Source organism: Quercus lobata, chromosome 7 (genome assembly GCF_001633185.2).
Source record: "Quercus lobata isolate SW786 chromosome 7, ValleyOak3.0 Primary Assembly, whole genome shotgun sequence".
NCBI classification, from domain to species: Eukaryota; Viridiplantae; Streptophyta; class Magnoliopsida; order Fagales; family Fagaceae; genus Quercus; species Quercus lobata.
The window spans coordinates 32216004-32233616 of NC_044910.1; the positions used below are offsets into that span (position 1 = coordinate 32216004).

At 39.2% G+C, this 17613-nt stretch overlaps 1 protein-coding gene across 1 annotated transcript; it reads right to left on the reverse strand.

Moving 5' to 3' along the window:
* Nucleotides 1-13199: 13199 nt before the first annotated feature.
* Nucleotides 13200-14353, reverse strand: LOC115954016 (non-specific lipid-transfer protein 1-like). Its single transcript, XM_031071864.1, has 2 exons — nt 13932-14353; nt 13200-13446 (listed from the first exon to the last, which is right to left on the reverse strand). Exons 1-2 carry the CDS (start codon nt 14273-14275, stop codon nt 13437-13439), a joined length of 354 nt encoding a protein of 117 aa, XP_030927724.1. The 5' UTR covers nt 14276-14353; the 3' UTR covers nt 13200-13436.
* Between the last annotated feature and the right edge of the window lie 3260 nt (nt 14354-17613).

Below are 17613 nucleotides of genomic sequence, written 5' to 3' on the forward strand. Positions count from 1 at the left end.
ACTATAGCATTTGTGCATTTATGCACAATTTTTCACTCACTGATGTGGGCGTTTTTTGTTTAAAATGTGTAAAATGAAGGGTTTTTTGTATTTTGCAAGACTTTGCATCCACTGATGTGGATGCTCTAATTGTGAAAACATTGTGGATATCGCATTACTCTTATTTATATAATAAATGTTACGATCATAATATTTTTACAACAAATCATAAGTGGTTAATTACTATTAGTTTTAATTTAAATCTATCACTAAAATTATTTGTTTTCCCATTAATAACTACCCATAACTTATGATTTGTTGTAAAAGTAATATGGAAATAGCATTTCATATTTATATAGACGCATTGTACAAACATTTCTATTAAAGCTAATACAGATTACACAGAATTAACCTACACCTTAAACAGCTGCAACCAGAAAACCGGAGTTTTGCTGAAGTTGTGTATTTGTCTTATTCAGAGAAATGTCGGTAGTAGGTGTATCTGCCAAAATTTGGGTTTGGGTCCCTTTAATAAATGATTGAAAATGGTTGCTTTACAATGACTGGTGGTGGTGGTAGTGTGGCACCCAATGTTTTATTCAGACAATTTACATGGTCCAGACTTTTGGGTAAGCAATGAGTGGATACAGACTCATCTTAGAACAGTAAAGCTGCCTCTTCTTTAAGTGGGGTTGCCAGTGGCGGAAGGACTTCTAGCTTGATGAATTAATTCCATTATTGACTCACGAGGAAACTAGGACGTAAAACTGCAAATGAAAATGATTTCTAAACCCATAAAAAAACAAAGCATTAATTAAAATATCAAAATTAACCAATTTTTCTCTTCCTTGTATGTGTGTTTGTTTCTCAACAAAAAAAAAATGTTAATTTCCTTAACTTTCCGTACTCATGCCTAGGGATAGCTATTCGTGTTCGTGTGTCGGGTTTGTGTCATGTCGACTCATGAGTATTCAACTATAGGTCAACTCTAAACTGACATGTTTATTAAACGGGTCAGAATTCCTCAACCCTAGCATAATTCATTTATTAAACGGGTTAATCGTATTGACTTGTTTATCAGATTTTATCAAAATGAAAAAAAAAAAAAAAAACTAATTTTAGTATTAACCAAATTGATATGAACTATGAAAAACCAAACAAATAAATATTTTTAATATAAAATTCAGAACTAATGAGTAACTGTATCACAAATAATCATTCAAAACTAAAGTATATCTCAATATTACAAATAATCAATCATAATATGTGAAAGAAAATAAACTACAACAACTAATAAGTTTATATACCTAAGGTTTGAAGGGTATATTGGTAAAATATCATTTAATTAAATGGGTCGAACGGATTTCATGTGATGGACACTAATCCAATCTGTTTATTAAACAGGCCAGTCGTGTCAACTTGAATATGACACGAACCCATTAGGCCTTAACTTATAACCTACTAATTCGTGTTGTATCATGTCAAGTTTGCGGATCATGTCGAATTTTGCCAACCCTCATGCCCTTAAATTTAATTCTTTGTTTAGATGTTAGCTACTTTTATTTATTGGGACAGTTACTAGTTACCCATCAATTCTTTAATGTCTACATAACCAAAAATTATAATCTACTAATAATAGAAAACATCAATGATCTTGTTAGAGTAACTTTCCTCTTACAAATTATATGCAACGATCACGCAAGATATCATTAAGAGAAAGATAAATTTCCCAAAAGTCAATAAATTGGCTCCTAAAATGTTCAAGTGATTAGTATAGGGCCAATTAGCCAAACTACTTAGCGAGAAACCTCAAAGGGGTGCCCCATGCATAAGCCCAAAGGTTTGCTAGAGAGATTTGCTCCCAAAAAAAAAAAAAGAAAAAAGAAAAAGAAAAAAAGAGAGTTTATTAAAGAGAATGACATTTTTTTTATATAAAAAAAAGTTTTATTCTTATTTTGACAATTTTAGAAAAATTTCGGTATCACTTTTATAAAAAAATATTTTCCTTTTTCTTTTCTTTGTAAAAAGTTTTTAAAAAAAAATATATATATATATATATTTTTTTTGACAAAAGTGATAGATTTAAAAATATTTTTTAAATCAAAATATTCGTTAACTTTTTCCATTATATTAGTTTTTTTTTTTTTTTTGAGAAACCATTATATTAGTTTGATTGGAGCAATGTTCTAAGTTTAAATTCTTGGTGCATGGTATTTATTGATTTATGACGCCTACCACCTAAAAGCTACTAGAAGTTATGTGAGGTTGTACTTAAAGTCTACTGTCCGGTCTGTCGCAGACTTTTAACCATAGAGCTTTGTGAAACAGAGCTTTTAATGGAAACACATTTAATGTTATGACCGTTTGGAAAATTACAATTAAAACTAAAAAGTAAAATTTTTTTAGATTAATAAAGCATTAAGCATGAAAAGTAAATTGTAGATATCTTTTCCTTAAATTGCAACAACTCTGGCAAAATACACATGTTAAGTAGTCATTTAGTAAAAAAATAAATCTTGGCAAGGAAATTTTCATTTAAATATAAGTTTAGATATGTGTTTATTTAAGGCGTTGACATGTGTGCATTTTTATAAGAGTTACTGCAATTTAGTTTTCAACAAATCCTTACCCTTCCCTAAAAGCTCTTAATTTTATCTTTTATGTTTCCATATTGAAGGATCATTTTGAAGCTCTTTAGAGAAATTGCCAATTTTTTTGGAAATTTCTCTTGAACACTTCTTGGCATCGTCACCAAAAGACTTGAGCTACAATACTTGAGCAGACCTTTTTTACAAAAAACCAAAAACAAAAGCAAAAACTTGAGGGATTTTCAAAAGTTAGGTGGGCCAAAGATGAGTTTGTTGAACTTTCTTAAATACTTTGTTACAACCGTCCTGTATAGCAGAAAATACATGTTGTTTCTGTTGTATGTAACCTCCCCCTCACATAGGGTGGATCTCACACTTGTGGAGTCTACCTCATGTGAGAGGAAGGATACATGTAACATAAATAACATATATGACCTCGTAATTGAATATTTGTCCCTATCACATCAGTCAGTTTTTTTCTTTTTTTCTATCACTTATAGTCTGCCACATAGGACATTTGTAGTAAATATCATTATTGTTGAAAGAGAGGTGCTAGGTCCACAACATTTTTATAATATTTTTACAACAAATTATAGGTAGTTAGTTGTTATTGGTTCAAATTTGAATCTAACACTAAGATTACTTTTTTGCCTTAACAATAACAACCAGTAACAACCTACCACTTAGGATTTGTTGTAAAAATATTGTAGACATGTCATTTCTCAAGTTAAAAAGAGGCTTCTGTCGATATTTTTGAGTCAATGATTGTTTACATGGCCTTGACTAAACTTGTTAGTTTGCCGGGCTAGAAAAGCCCAAAACGTGCCATAAAAATCATGGATTTTGTGAAGTGTAGTCTGCCATTTTTATTGGGTTTTTAGCCCAATGTGTACTGTGCTTTCCATTGAATGCCATCAGGCTTCCAAGCCCATTTTACGCGCTTCCCAGATAATTTTTGGTAGTATTAATTTCTTTCATTTTCTTTTGGAGTGGTAATATTTTGCTCTTTCTTTTGGCTGAAAATATTTATATATATAAAAAATTCTAATGTTCTGTTTTGTTGGGAGGATGGAAACATTGGTGGATAGAAATGTGTCCTCAGCTTGGGTTTTTGGCTGAGTTTGAAATGTATTTCAAACTTGTCTTTAATTTGCAATGGGTCTTTTTACCATGTTTAATTCAGTATTTTACTCAGGTTTTCTAATCAAATTCAATTGTATTTTATATTGGCTAATAATTAATATTGTTGAATTTAATTGTTTTTTTTTTGGTGAAAAATAACACTACTTACACATCATTAATTAATACAACCATCTGATTGAAATTGATAAAAGAAATCTATGGTAAATAGAGTGGCAAAGCTAGAATTTTTTTCCCTAGGAAGCCAATAAGTAAAATTATATATATATATATATATATATATTTTTTTTTTCTATACAAATTGAAAGAGGGAGGAGGGGATTTTTAAAAAAAACCCAGGAGGAAATTGTACTAAGCTTTGATGTATACTTCATTTTTACTACCCAAAACAAAATGTATACTTTCATTTTTCAATCTTTCAAATACTATTGACTGCTTAAATCGATGTTCATCTAAAGTCTCTAGGTCCTATTTGTTTATATGTGCCACTTGAAGGTAAGGGTGTATATCTAACCAACAAACTCAACGAAACTAACTCCTTAATCCAACCTAATGCCTTATATAGGTTGGTTTTTTGTGAGTTGGTGGGTTAAATTGAGTTGAAATTTTATTTGAGTCTTGGTTAGGATCAAGCTCAAGTTGATAGTTTTTTCATTCTATTCAACCCAACCTAGTGTAAGATATGTACGGCACCGAGGTACCTAGACCTAATTGGACCCTGGGTTTAGGCCCAATAGCATGGCCCCATTTTTCAAATCTCTGCTTTAAACTACCTTCATAAACAGCGAGTTTTAATCTCGTCCCCTAACTGATGCTCGGTATAAAATTCTCGAACAACTAAGAAAGTCTTTTATCCAGACGTTCCATAGGGTGCTCGGCAATTCCCAGGAAACATCACTACCGGGCATATTAACTTGAGTTGGAACCAAGTTCCAAAGCCATAATCTCAGCATTCCACTCTCACCTAAACACTCACTTACAACAGATAATATTGGACCTTGGATTGCACTAACAATGGCAGTAATCATGACCTCCCCACTAACTTAGAGCTGTAAATAGTTGAAGTTGGGGAAGAAATGGGGGTTCAAAAACAAGGAGAAAAAACTAGAGAGAGAGAGAGAGAGAGAGAGAAAGAATATCACTTTGAGTCTCTGTGCCGAGAACGACCCAAAGTAAAAAATCCTAAAATCTACCTTATAAATAAGTTGTGAGCCCAAGTGAAGTTAGATCCAATAATTTCATTTCCGCCGCACACAATTGGTGCCCACCGTGGGGCCATCCTATGAAACTGTGGTTCGACTGAGATTCAAACAAGGGAAATGTCTGAGGGGCGTTCGGGAGGCTAAGCCGAGAGCGGGTTGATAGGATCTTCTCGGGGTTCCACATGGCGGGAAAGAAGATAGAAAAGACATGAGGATAAGGAACGTGTGCGAGGAGAAGAAGAATCTGGCCTGGGGGAAGGATCAGACTAGACTCACTAAACGATGTCGGGTGCCTCGGGACACGGGCAGCGTGATGGTAGAGATCGAGAACTAGAGCAGTTGCGCAGACTGGTGATGGATCTAAAGTTGGAAGCAAGGGGTCGGTGTCAGGGAAGGAACCGAAACAACCGAGAAGGTAGAGATGTTGTTATTCCTTTTGCAAAATGTGGATGTCTTTACTTGGAGTCCGTACAAAGTGCCCAGCGTAAATCCCGAGTTCATTGTCCATAAACTCAATGTGGACCCATCATTCCCCCAGAAAAAGCAAAGGCCGAGAAGAGCATCGAAGGAGCATGTTGACGTGGTAAACTTGGAAGTCCAAAGGCTGAAGGAAGCAGGAGTGATAAGAGAAATATTCTTCCCGGAATGGTTAGCAAATAGAGTGGTAGTGAAGAAAAAGAATGGTAAATAGAGGGTTTGTGTGGATTTTACGGACTTAAATCGGGCATGTCCTAAAGATCCGTTCCCAATGCCCAAGATTGATCAATTGGTAGATGCCATATATGGGCACTCGAGGATGAGCTTCTTGGACGCTTTTCAGGGGTATCACTAGATCGCCCTGGCACCCGAGGACCAAGAAAAGACAGCATTCATTTCCCCGGGTGCAAACTATCACTAGGAAGTCATGCCATTTGGGTTGAAGAATGCCGTAGCCATTTACCAGCGGATGATGACAAGAATGTTTAGAGAGAAAATTGGGTGCACGGTAGAAGTGTACATTGACGATATGGTGGTAAAGAGTAGACAGGAATCACGACATACAGAAGATCTCTGGGGAGTATTTGAGGTACTTTGGCAGCATAAGTTGTGCTTGAACGCCAAGAAGTGTACTTTTGGTGTGGGGGTTGGTAAGTTCTTGGGGTATCTGATCTCTACTCGAGGGATAGAGGCCAATCCTGACCAGATAGAGGCAGTGAATCACCTCAGACCACCGAGCAATCCCAAGGAAGTACAAGTATTAACCGGGATGTTAGTCGCCCTAAATCGATTCATCTTCAAATTTGCTGATCGCTGCAGACCATTTTATCAACTTCTGAAGAAGTGGAAGGGGTTTCAGTGGGATGAGGAATGTGACAAGGCCTTTCGAGACCTGAAGGAGTATCTGACGCAAGCGCCCATGTTAACGGCCCCGGAGTCCGGAGAAGGTTTGTTCATGTACCTCTTGGTGTCCAACTACGCCGTGAGCGCTGTATTGCTAAAGGACCGAGGAGTGCAGCAGCCGGTGTATTACATAAGCAAAACCTTAGTAGATGCTAAGACGAGATATCTGCCCTTGGAGAAGTTAGTGTTGGCTCTGGTGCACGCAACGAGAAAGCTGTCGCATTACTTTCAGGCTCATACTGTGTTCGTCCTCATCGAGTATCCCTTGCAGTCATTGTTAAAAAGATCAGACTTCATGGGCCGAATAGCCAAGTGGGGAACTCGGTTGGGTTCATTCAACATAAGGTACAGGCCGCGAAGCTCGGTGAAGGGACAGGTTCTCGCTAATTTCATTGCAGAATTTACCCCCAAGAACGATGGGAAGATAATCTGTAATGTAGAGAATCGCCCGTGGAAGGTGTTTGTGGACGGCGCTTCGAATGCTATGGGGGCCGGAGCCGGTATTGTCATAACCACCCCGGAGGGCATACGATTAGAGCATTCCTTCAGATTGGGATTCAAAGCCTCTAACAATGAAGCCGAATACGAGGCCTTTCTATCCGGATTGAGGGCCGTGTTGTGCTTGGGCGCAAAGGATGTGGAGATTTATTTAGAATCTCGGCTGGTTGTTTATCAGATCCTAGGAAGCTTTGAAGCTTGGGACTCTCGGATGAAAGCTTATCTGTAAGCAAATCATTAGCAAGTTTGGGACAGTGAAGGTGGCCCAAGTAGGTCGGGCACAAAACAGACACGTTGACTCGCTGGCCAAGTTGGCCTCGTCGACTATCGAAGAGATTCCTCGGTTGATCAAAGTAGAACTTATAAGGGAGCTAAGTATTGATATGAAAGATAACTATAACCCCGCCGGGGTTGATGTGGCCATGGTATAAATAACCAAGCCGTGCTGGATGAACCCAATCATAGACTTCCTAGCCGAAGATATAGTCTCGGACGACGAAAAAGATCCGCTGAGTGGCTCCCTAGTATTGGCTGTCGGCAGATCGCAAATTGTACTGGAGGTCTTTCGCAGGCCCGTACCTTTTATGTTTACATCCCAAGAAAGTAAATGAACTTCTGACCGAGTTGCATGACGAAGTGTGTAGTGGTCATGTTGGGGGGCGATCTTTAGCGCACAGGGCGATGACCTAAGGATTTTGGTGGCCACAGATGCAGAAGGATGCAGCAGAATATGTCCGAAAGTGTGAACAATGCCAAAAACACGCCCTTCTAATCCACAAGCCGACAGGTCGTCTAAACCCCGTCAACAGTCCATGGCCATTCGCACAATGGGGGCTAGACATCCTCGGCCCTTTTCCTAGAGCAACAGGTAACTGCCGATTCGTGTTGGTGGCGGTTGATTATTTCACAAAATGGTCGGAAGCTGAGGCCCTGGCTAATATCCGGGATGTGGACGTGAAGAAGTTCATATGGAAAAATATAGTCACAAGGTTTGGGGTGTCAGACTCACTGATATCAGATAATGGGCTACAGTTCGACAGCAAAGCCTTCCGGACTTTTTGCAGCGATCTCGGCATTAAGAACAGATATTCTACCTCGGCGTACCCTCAAAGCAATGGCCAAGCTGAGGTAGTGAATAAGACCATTTTGAACGGGTTAAAGAGAAGGTTGGACGGAGCAAAGGGGAGGTGGGCCGAAGAGTTATCTAACGTTTTGTGGGCTTACCGCACAACTCCCAGAAGATCCACGGGGGAGACCCCGTTCTCCTTGACATATAGGGCAGAAGCCGTGATACCGACCGAAGTGAGTTTGTGCAATGCACGGGTCGCGGGATTTGACCCCATCCAAAATGACGGTCTAATGATGGAGCACTTGGATTGGTTAGAAAAGTGCCAGGAAGCAGCAACCATACGGCTTGCGGAGTATCAACAGAGACTCGCCCAAAGATACAATCGAGATATAAAAGGTAGGGAATTCAGCGTCGGGGACTTGGTGCTGAGAAAGGTCGTGGGAAACATGCGGGACGTAGGTGCAGGGAAGTTAGCTTAAACGTGGGAGGGACCGTACAGAGTTACCGCCATTGTAGGCACGAGGGCTTACTACCTAGAAGACCTTGACGAGAGGCCACTCCCCTGGCCATAGAATGTCCACAACCTAAAGAAGTTTTATGTGTGACCATTCATACACGAGAACGTAAGTCCAAATCTTGTACTCCGCTATAATCAAGTTAATGATGAAGTTACTTGTCTAAGCTATTTTCGATTTTGTCATTGCACTTTAAGTGATTGCATATTTAGTACGAATGGAAAACACTAAGGACGGAAACCTCATTCTCGGTTCGATCAAAATTGCCGAGTAGGTGGAAACCTTATCGTTCTTACAAAAAACTCTAAGGACAGAAACCTCATTCTTGGTTCTATCAAAATCACCAAGTAGGTGGAAACCTTATCGTTTTTACAAAAAACTCTAAGGACAGAAACCTCATTCTCGGTTCGATCATGATTGCCGAGCAGGTGGAAACCTTATCCTTCTTACGAAAGACTCTAAGGACAGAAACCTCATTCTTGGTTCGATCAAGATCGCCGAGCAGGTGGAAACCTTATCGTTCTTACAAAAAACTCTAAGGTCAGGAACCTCATTCTCGGTTCGATCAAAATCGCCGAGTAGATGAGAACTGTGCAACAGGTTTTGAGGCACCGTGCCGATCACATTCTCAGTAAAACAAACATACGTCGTATAAACACGATATATTGGGGCTTAATGTAACCCACAGTGTAGGCAACTCCCGACCAAACATGCAAAAGAATAAATAGCAACAACAAAAATAGATGAAGAAAGGCAACATCGAAGATTAAAGTAAAGCACTCACAGGCATGGTCCAAACAACACACAATGAATAGATAGTCATTGAAATAAAGTTAAAAACAGAATTAATGTCTCATTGCCAAAACTCGGCAACTGTGTACGGGTCATCCTCACGAAATAAAAAAGCTGTTCAATCACCACAACCCGGTGACGTAGGCAAATTTACCAGGTAATATATATATAAAAAAATGCAGTAAAAAGATGTAAAAGCATGAGAAAAGCGGTACGGCAAGTAACTTAGTCAGGTGGAGGGTCCAATCTGATCTGCTGCTTCGAGCTGCTACTGGTTGGCCATGGGAAAGTGCAGGTCCCCACTGAGCTGATCTTAAGCATTTGGGATGCTGGTGGCTTCCATTTCATTAGGCTTAGCATGAGTGTCGATCTGTTCCACCAGCTCCTTCATAATTGCTGTTTCCACCTCCTCAACGGGCACAGGCGGATCCTGCACGGCAGTGACAGAGCTCAGAAAGGGAATCTGGCTGGGATCTCACAGAGGGGAATCCTCGGGAACCCCTAAAACTTGCAGAGCAGCAAACCACCCGGCCTCAAAACCCAGCCTTCGAGCTTGGTTCACCACGGGTTCTGCGGAATTCTTGGCATCGACAAACCCTTCATTGTACCATTTTTCTTCACAAGCCTCCAAAGTCGCCCTCAAGTTGGCAAGTTCCTCGGCTTGGGCCGTGTTTAGGCTAATTGCTTGAGCCAACTTGACATCTGTTTCATTCTGCTTAGCCAGGAGTTTCGTGCACCTTTTCTTCACCAAAGCTCTATTCTTCTCCGCAGCAGCAATCTTCTTCTCGGCAGAATCAGTTGCCTTTAGTTTTTGCTTGGCCGTTTTGGCAGCTGTCTCCCGTGCCTCCCTCTCTCGATCAACCTCCTCGGCAAGATCCTTTGCACGACCACCCAAAATATAGGCCAATTGAGCAACCTAACAAAGATAGAACTTAGTACGGCAACGAAATGAAGAAGATGATAAGTAATAGACAAATAGAGAGTTACCGCGATGGTATGCCACTGTAATCTGCGCCCCATGGACTCCTTCGACCCTTCTTCGAAGGCATGTACATCATCGGGTAGAAGGAGACCCGTGGCCAAGGTCTGAACAATGCGGCCCTCCTCGCCTTTCTCCCACATCCGCACACAGGCAATTGAAGGCAAAGGCTTGCCGTCTAGCAGAAACTTAGGCTTCCACGCCGGCGCGGCTTGAGAGGAGGACGCAACACTCGGCCCGACCTGGGTTTGCGGCTCGTGAATAACGATACCTCTTGTTGGCCGGGGAGGAGTCTGAGTGGCTACATCTCCCGGACCCGTGGGCGGTTAATCGGCAGCCCTCTGCCTTTTTCGGGCTCGTCCAGCTTGAGGAGGGTGTGGAGGGGGAGGCGCCTGAGTTTGACTCTGAGAGGGTGGGGGCTAAATGGCCTGCTACGCACCAGGTACGAAACGATCAATGGTCATGGTTTTCCTGGTCACCATGTCTTCGTCGAGAAGGGGATCGGTGGCCGACAAGTTGGTTACGTCAACTGCAAGATGCCCGGCTTCCTCAACAGGGGCCTCGGGTTCAACAGGGTTCTCGGGGTGAGCGGGTCTTTGAGCAAAAGCTTTTTCTTAGATAGCCTCGTGAGCTAACTCTCGGAGACGCCGAGACATGCGCTCCGCAGGCTCGTCCTGCAGAGGCACTAGCTCGTCTGAGCAGGTGTAACGCTTTCCAAATTCCCTCGCCTAGCCGGTCATAAGTTTTGGCAGTAGAAAATTCGCGTATCGAACGTCTATATACGACAAAAGTGGGCTGTCAACTAACAGCGCCTGTTTGAAGGACTGCCAGGTAGAATAAATAGGTTCTACTCCGAGGATCAGATGCGAGGCTTGGAATTGTCCATCCTAATGCACAAATATCTCGGAACGAATGATGAAATTCAAGTCTCTGACGTGAACTGTTCTAATGTCCGGGATGAAAAATTTACCGTCTGCAAAGGAACGAGATGCAATATCAACAACCAGTAATAAAAAGTTACTTCAATAAAAAGAAAAGGAGAAATGGTTAAGTCAGAGATTGGTATGAACTCACTTCACGCCGTGAAAGGGGGCAGGGGATCTCCCCGGCAAACCAGTTGCCGTGTACCCGGACAAACTCCCCGGTCGAGTTCCTATTCGAATCAGGTAGGCATGATATCAGTCGTACCCGATTATCCCTAGTTTTTAAGTAATAGTTGGAAGTTTTATTCCCACAGAGACTGTACATGTGTTTTATGTCATGGTGATCCAACTGTAAATCAAAGGTGTGATTCAACCTACTAACGTAGCTAACTACCCGGTAAAAATTGGGAGGGAGCTGGTCGGGGCACAGCCCGTAATACCTAAGTGTGTTGGTTAAAAAAGAGTCCACGGGGAACCTAACCCCACCCTCTAGAACTGTCATTAAAGGGAAAAAAGCTGTACCATGCCCTCTGTGGAGAGAGATTTTGCTCTCGTGGCAGTAAGCCACTTCCATATCACCGGGGATATCAAACTTCTGCCCAAAGGTGGCCAAAACCGTCGGGGCCTCTAGGAGATAAGAATAACCCATTTTTGGAATCTAATACTGTGAGAGGGAATCCGTAGAAAGAAGTTGAAGACAAAGGAAAGGGAAGAGAACTTACTTTGGGCTCTAAGGAAGAAAGGGACTCTGGGCTGGTGAGTAAGCGCTCAAAGGAGTGATCGGTAGAAAGTATGCTTAAGAAGTAAGAAGTGAAAAAGTGAAAGTATGTTCTAAAGAGAACTATTTATAGGAGCGGAAGAGGGCATGGGAACGTTTAATCAGCAATAAATAGACACGATTCACGAAAAACCCTACGAATGCCAATGGTAACCGACATGTGCGCTGCTTCGGTTCACGAACTGTCAGACAATAATGACAACTGAACTTGGCGCTTCGGAATAGCGCGTCTTTTGAGAAGAGCATTAATGGGAAGCAATAACCGCATGAGTCCCTAGCTATAGGGCTTTCGAAGCAAGAGGGCCTGATCGGTTCCTTGATTCTTCCCAGCAGCTGGGCATGAATCAAGGGGGGGCTAATGTACGACACCGAGGTACCCAGACCTAATTGGACCCTGGGTGTAGGCCCAATAGCGCGGCCCCATTTTTCAAATCTCTGCTTTAAACTACCTTCATAAACTGTGAGTTTTAATCTCGTTCCCTAATCGATGCTCGGCATAAAATTCCCGAAAAACTAAGAAAGTATTTTATCCAGACGTTCCATAGGGTGCTCGGCAATTCCCAGGAAACATCACTACTGGGCGTATTAGCTTGAGTTGGAACCAAGTTCCAAAGCCATAATCTCAGCAATCCATTCTCACTTAAACACCCACTTACAACAGATAATATTGGATCTTTGATTGCACTAACAATGGCAGTAATCAAGACCTCCCCACTAACTTAGAGCTATAAATAGTAGAAGTTGGGGAAGAAATGGGGGTTCAAAAACAAGGAGAAAAAACTAGAGAGAGAGAGAGAGAGAGAGAGAAAGAATATCACTTTGAGTCTCTATGCCAAGAACGACCCAAAGTAGGAAATCCTAAAACCCACCTCATAAATAAGTTGTGAGCCCAAGTGAAGTTAGGCCCAATAATTTCATTTCCGGCGCGCACAAGGTATATACAAGTATTTTATTAATACTTTATTTTAAATTTTTAGTTTGATCTATTTTGGTATTTTGGTAAATCAAAAAATTTGGAATATAATTTAAGCATATTAGGTCAATTATCATAATTTATTGAAAATGAAGTGCTGAAGTGGTTGATCAAAATCCAATGATTTACCCGGCATAAAAGTTTAAGCACAACCCATCAATCCAACCCAATCTAATGAAAGCCCGATTTTTACAAGGAAAACATTTAAGATCAACTTAAAGACCCAACCCAACTTCAGATTTAGTTATCTGATCCATTCACTCTCTACATAATTTTTAGTTGTTACTTGTCACATTTTCTTTTCTTTGTGGGAACTCTTTTCTACGGAAGTAAAAGAAGAGAGGGGGGTGGGGGGTAAATATAAAGTTTGTTGCACATGGAGAAAAAAAAGAAAGATTATCATAATAATAAGTGACATATATTTTATAAAGACAGTCATTTCATAGAACAACCGAGAGGACTCATAGTGATGACATACAAGATATGATGATCACAAGACTAGACCATAACAATGAAGAGAAGAGACTCGCGAAATTGAAGCTCCATCTGGACTTGACGTAATGTCTTTATTCTTAATGCTACTTATATTGTTGCAGCCGCAAATTGCTTCTCTATCATCCTCACTGCACTCTGCAACAAAACCAAAAAGCTTTCAGTGAGAGGGGAAAAGGGGTAATGAAATAGTACTGTCTTGACAAATAATCTTACATGTACAAGATTTTTCACAACTATAAAGTTATAAAGTCTATCTTTAACACCATCTATTTTGCCTATCTTTAATAATGACTTACAATAAAGAAGGTCTAACAAAATCCCTATACTAAAATGGTATGGCAGCTAGGGTGTGCTACGTGAAATTATTCCATGAATAGGGTGTACTCTGATAATTTATTTTGTACAATTAGGTGTATATCACTCTCCTTTGACATAAAGACAAATCTCACGTAAAAATTCACAAAAAGAATTCATCTTTATGTGGAACAAAGATAACAGATACAATGAATGCACTGAATAATTTGATCATTTGAGTTACATTTAAGCTATTAAAAAAGTTGAAAAAAATGCTTATGTTAGAAAATTAATATGCAGTAATTTAAAGGATATTGAGGGCTTACTTTGAACAGTCGGTGGAGGGGCTGATCTTGTAAGGATTATTGACTCCACAATTTTTTGGGAGGTTAGGAACTAAAGTAGGGTTGAGTCCAGAAATTCCACCAGCTGCGGCTTTGAAACAGTTGCAAACGGCTTGGCGATCAGGTGTGGTCTTGGCCATGCCGTTGAGGTTTCTAACCCCTTGGCAACAGTTTTCAGGTGGAGGCGACGCACCATTGCTCCTAAGGTAGGTTACGCATGGCATTACATTGTTTGAAATTTGAGTGCATGTTATGGTGGCTTGGGCAATGGGTACAATAGCTATCATGCACAAGAAAAGCACACATGAAAAGTTAAGGCTAGCCATTGTTGAGAAAAGAACTTTTGTAGGGAGGAATAGGAAAGTTGAGCTTGATTAATTGGGACTGGTGTAACTTTGTTGTTAATATGTGCAGTGTTTATATAGAGAGAAGTGGGTGGTGTGAAGTTCTGTGAACAATGCACGAAGTGTTGGGAAAGGAATGGGGTGGTGGGTTTGTTGGTGGTTGGGCCAAATTCAATGCTCTATTATACATTCTAGACTTTGGCAGAATTTAAGAAACATGCAAACGCACATCGGCAGGGAGTACTAAACTATTCATAGTCTGAACCCTAAGTCTTTAATTAAATTATTGATTATTTAGCTCTATCACATAAGTCTACCATTTGTTTTCTATCACTTACTGCCTATTATGTAAGACATTTGTGGCAAAGTACGTATGCATTATTTATTTTCTATCACTTATAGTTTGTCACGTTTGAAATTTGTGGCAAAGTATGATGTAAAAGTGTATACATGGTGCTATTATTATTGTTGAAAAGAGGTTTCTGTTGAAATTTTTGATTCAATAATTGCTTTTGCTAGTTATTAACCTGTACTTCGCTTGGGTTTTTATTTATAAATTAATTGTTAACCCATACAACGCATACGCATGTTAAATGGTCACTGCAACAACCTTCTGAAACTCGTTAGTTTAACCTCAAAAGGCCATTCACCAAGTTCTTCTACAATTTACTTTATAATCAATTAATCATGGTTCTTCACTTTCTTGAGCATTTCTCAAGTGGGTTGAATCAGTATCTAACTATAAGTGCCTTTTGAAATGTTCATGGATTATGGATCATGTAACGTTTTAAATCCATAAATAAAAGCTTAGCACACCAAACTAAATGATGAATTCTATAAAACCATTTTTTTTTTTACCTTTCATTGAATGGAACTACTATAAAGCAACATGAACAAAATATAACAAAATAAAATATTCACATTCATCATACCACAGGGCTTGAGTGACTTCCCCAATAAAGTTAATAGGGGAAAAATTTAAAATCCAAATTATTGGCTAAAAGCTATCTACCTGTTATTGATACTCTTATTTACTCAATTAAACACCACATCCATATATTCTCTACATATCTGCCAAGAGCTTCTAGATGTCCTCTACTACTATTCGCATCTCCCAAGCCATATAAAGCCATAGATCTTATTTCCAATCTCCATTTTCCATGGCTCTCTAGAGGATGGAAACATTGGTGGATAGAAATGTGTCCTCAGCTTGGGTTTTTTGGCTGAGTTTGAAATGTATTTCAAACTTGTCTTTAATTTGCAATGGGTCTTTTTACCATGTTTAATTCAGTATTTTACTTAGGTTTTCTAATCAAATTCAATTGTATTTTATATTGGCTAATAATTAATATTGTTGAATTTAAATTTTTTTTTTTTGTGAAAAATAACACTATTTACACATCATTAATTAATACAACCATGTGATTGAAATTGATAAAAGAAATCTATGGTAAATAGAGTGGCAAAGCTAGAATTTTTTTTTTCCCTAGGAAGCCAATAAGTAAAATTATATATATATATATATATATAATTTTTTTTTTCCTATACAAATTGAAAGAGGGAGGAGGGGATTTGTTAAAAAAACCTAGGAGGAAATTGTACTAAGCTTTGATGTATACTTCATTTTTACTACCCAAAAAAAAAAAAATGTACGTTTTCATTTTTCAATCTTTCAAATACTATTGAGTGCCTAAACTGATGTTCATCTAAAGTCTCTAGGTCCTATTTGTTTAAATGTGCCACTTGAAGGTTGTTAGGGTACTTTCTTTTTATTACATCTAATTTTATTTAAGTACCACCTATTCACTTTCAAATACACACACCTTATTATATTTGAAGTCTAAGAATACTTATGCTTGGCAATATTTGAAAAGTCCATGATTCAAGTCCATGGCAAAACAATTTGACAGTTTTTAGACCCCTAAAACAATTGATTAAACCTAGGTAATTAGCCAAGTTGTTACTTAGTCCAATTAAACAAGTCTAGGTTATCACAATAATAAAGATCAAATCATGCAAAGCAACGGAAAATAAATAACACACGATATGATCACCCAGGAAACCAAACCGGTAAAAACCTAGGGAGGATTTGACCTAGCTATCCTCAAGGTAAACTTGAATCCACTATCTGAAAGAATCGAAGTTCATACAAAAGGACTTACAAGCACCCCCGCTTGACTTCCTAATGCTACCAACTAGTAGAACTTACTGACACAACCACGTGCAAGCTCCGAATCCACGGACTCCTTCTTTCTTTGGATTCCCACCAGCTACAAGCACCCCCGCTTGTGTATTCTTTAAGTTTTAATGGCAGCAACTGTTTTGATCATCAAGGTGTAGATAATATCTCATCCTTGAAAACCCTAAGTTTGTGTAAATGAAAGCTCCTCTAGATCTCACAAGAGATTTACACAAACCGCAATATGAGCAACACTAAAACGTGGCTAGGGTTTGCCTTTTATACTTAGGACAAATAAGAAACCTTAAAAACATTTTAAAACAACTAGGGCTGAGTTGGAAAATTCTGTAGAAAAGCAATCTGCCCGAGCTTCGATCGGTCGAGTCTAAGTTTCGATCGATCGAGCCAGGCCGAAAGCCACAGTGCTTTCTGCTTTACACTCGATTCCAACTTTACATTGACATAAAATTTTGAGCTAGTTTTAAACACTTCTAAACACATTGTTTTGATCATGGTTTGCCAACAATACAAATTAGAGTTCTAAATACATAAAGTCCTACACTTTAGAACCTAACACAATTTTATCAATGGAATTCAAATCCATAATCAAAGCTCAATTCTTATTGGCAATATCAAAACCCAATTCTTATTGGCAACATTAAAGCCTAATTTTTCATTGGCACTAATTCATCAAAAAGAAAAGAGTCCAAGATTATCAACGCTTGGCAAAGAAAAAATATCATGTTAAAATGTTACCGTGGCAAAAAAGGACCATGGCAATCATCTTATGAAGAAACTCATTGAGAGCTATCTTGAGGATTATGTTCTCGTATTATAAACCCGTGAAATACATGGACATCATTTGCATCGCAACATCCATAATATACACTTTCAACACTCATGGTAAACATTCAAACCCACAAGATCATCATTTAAGTCATGATGCGATTATTAGAAACCATGAACATTATTTGCAACATAGAATTCGTCAAAGGAAATATTATTTTGAAACTTGTCCTATTGTTTCAACCATTACAACAAATTTCCCAAAGGCCCATTGCAAGTATTTATGAAAAACCCAAAAATATTTACTAATAAAAGTCCATGAGGAATGAAAACCCATAACGATATGTGCACACAA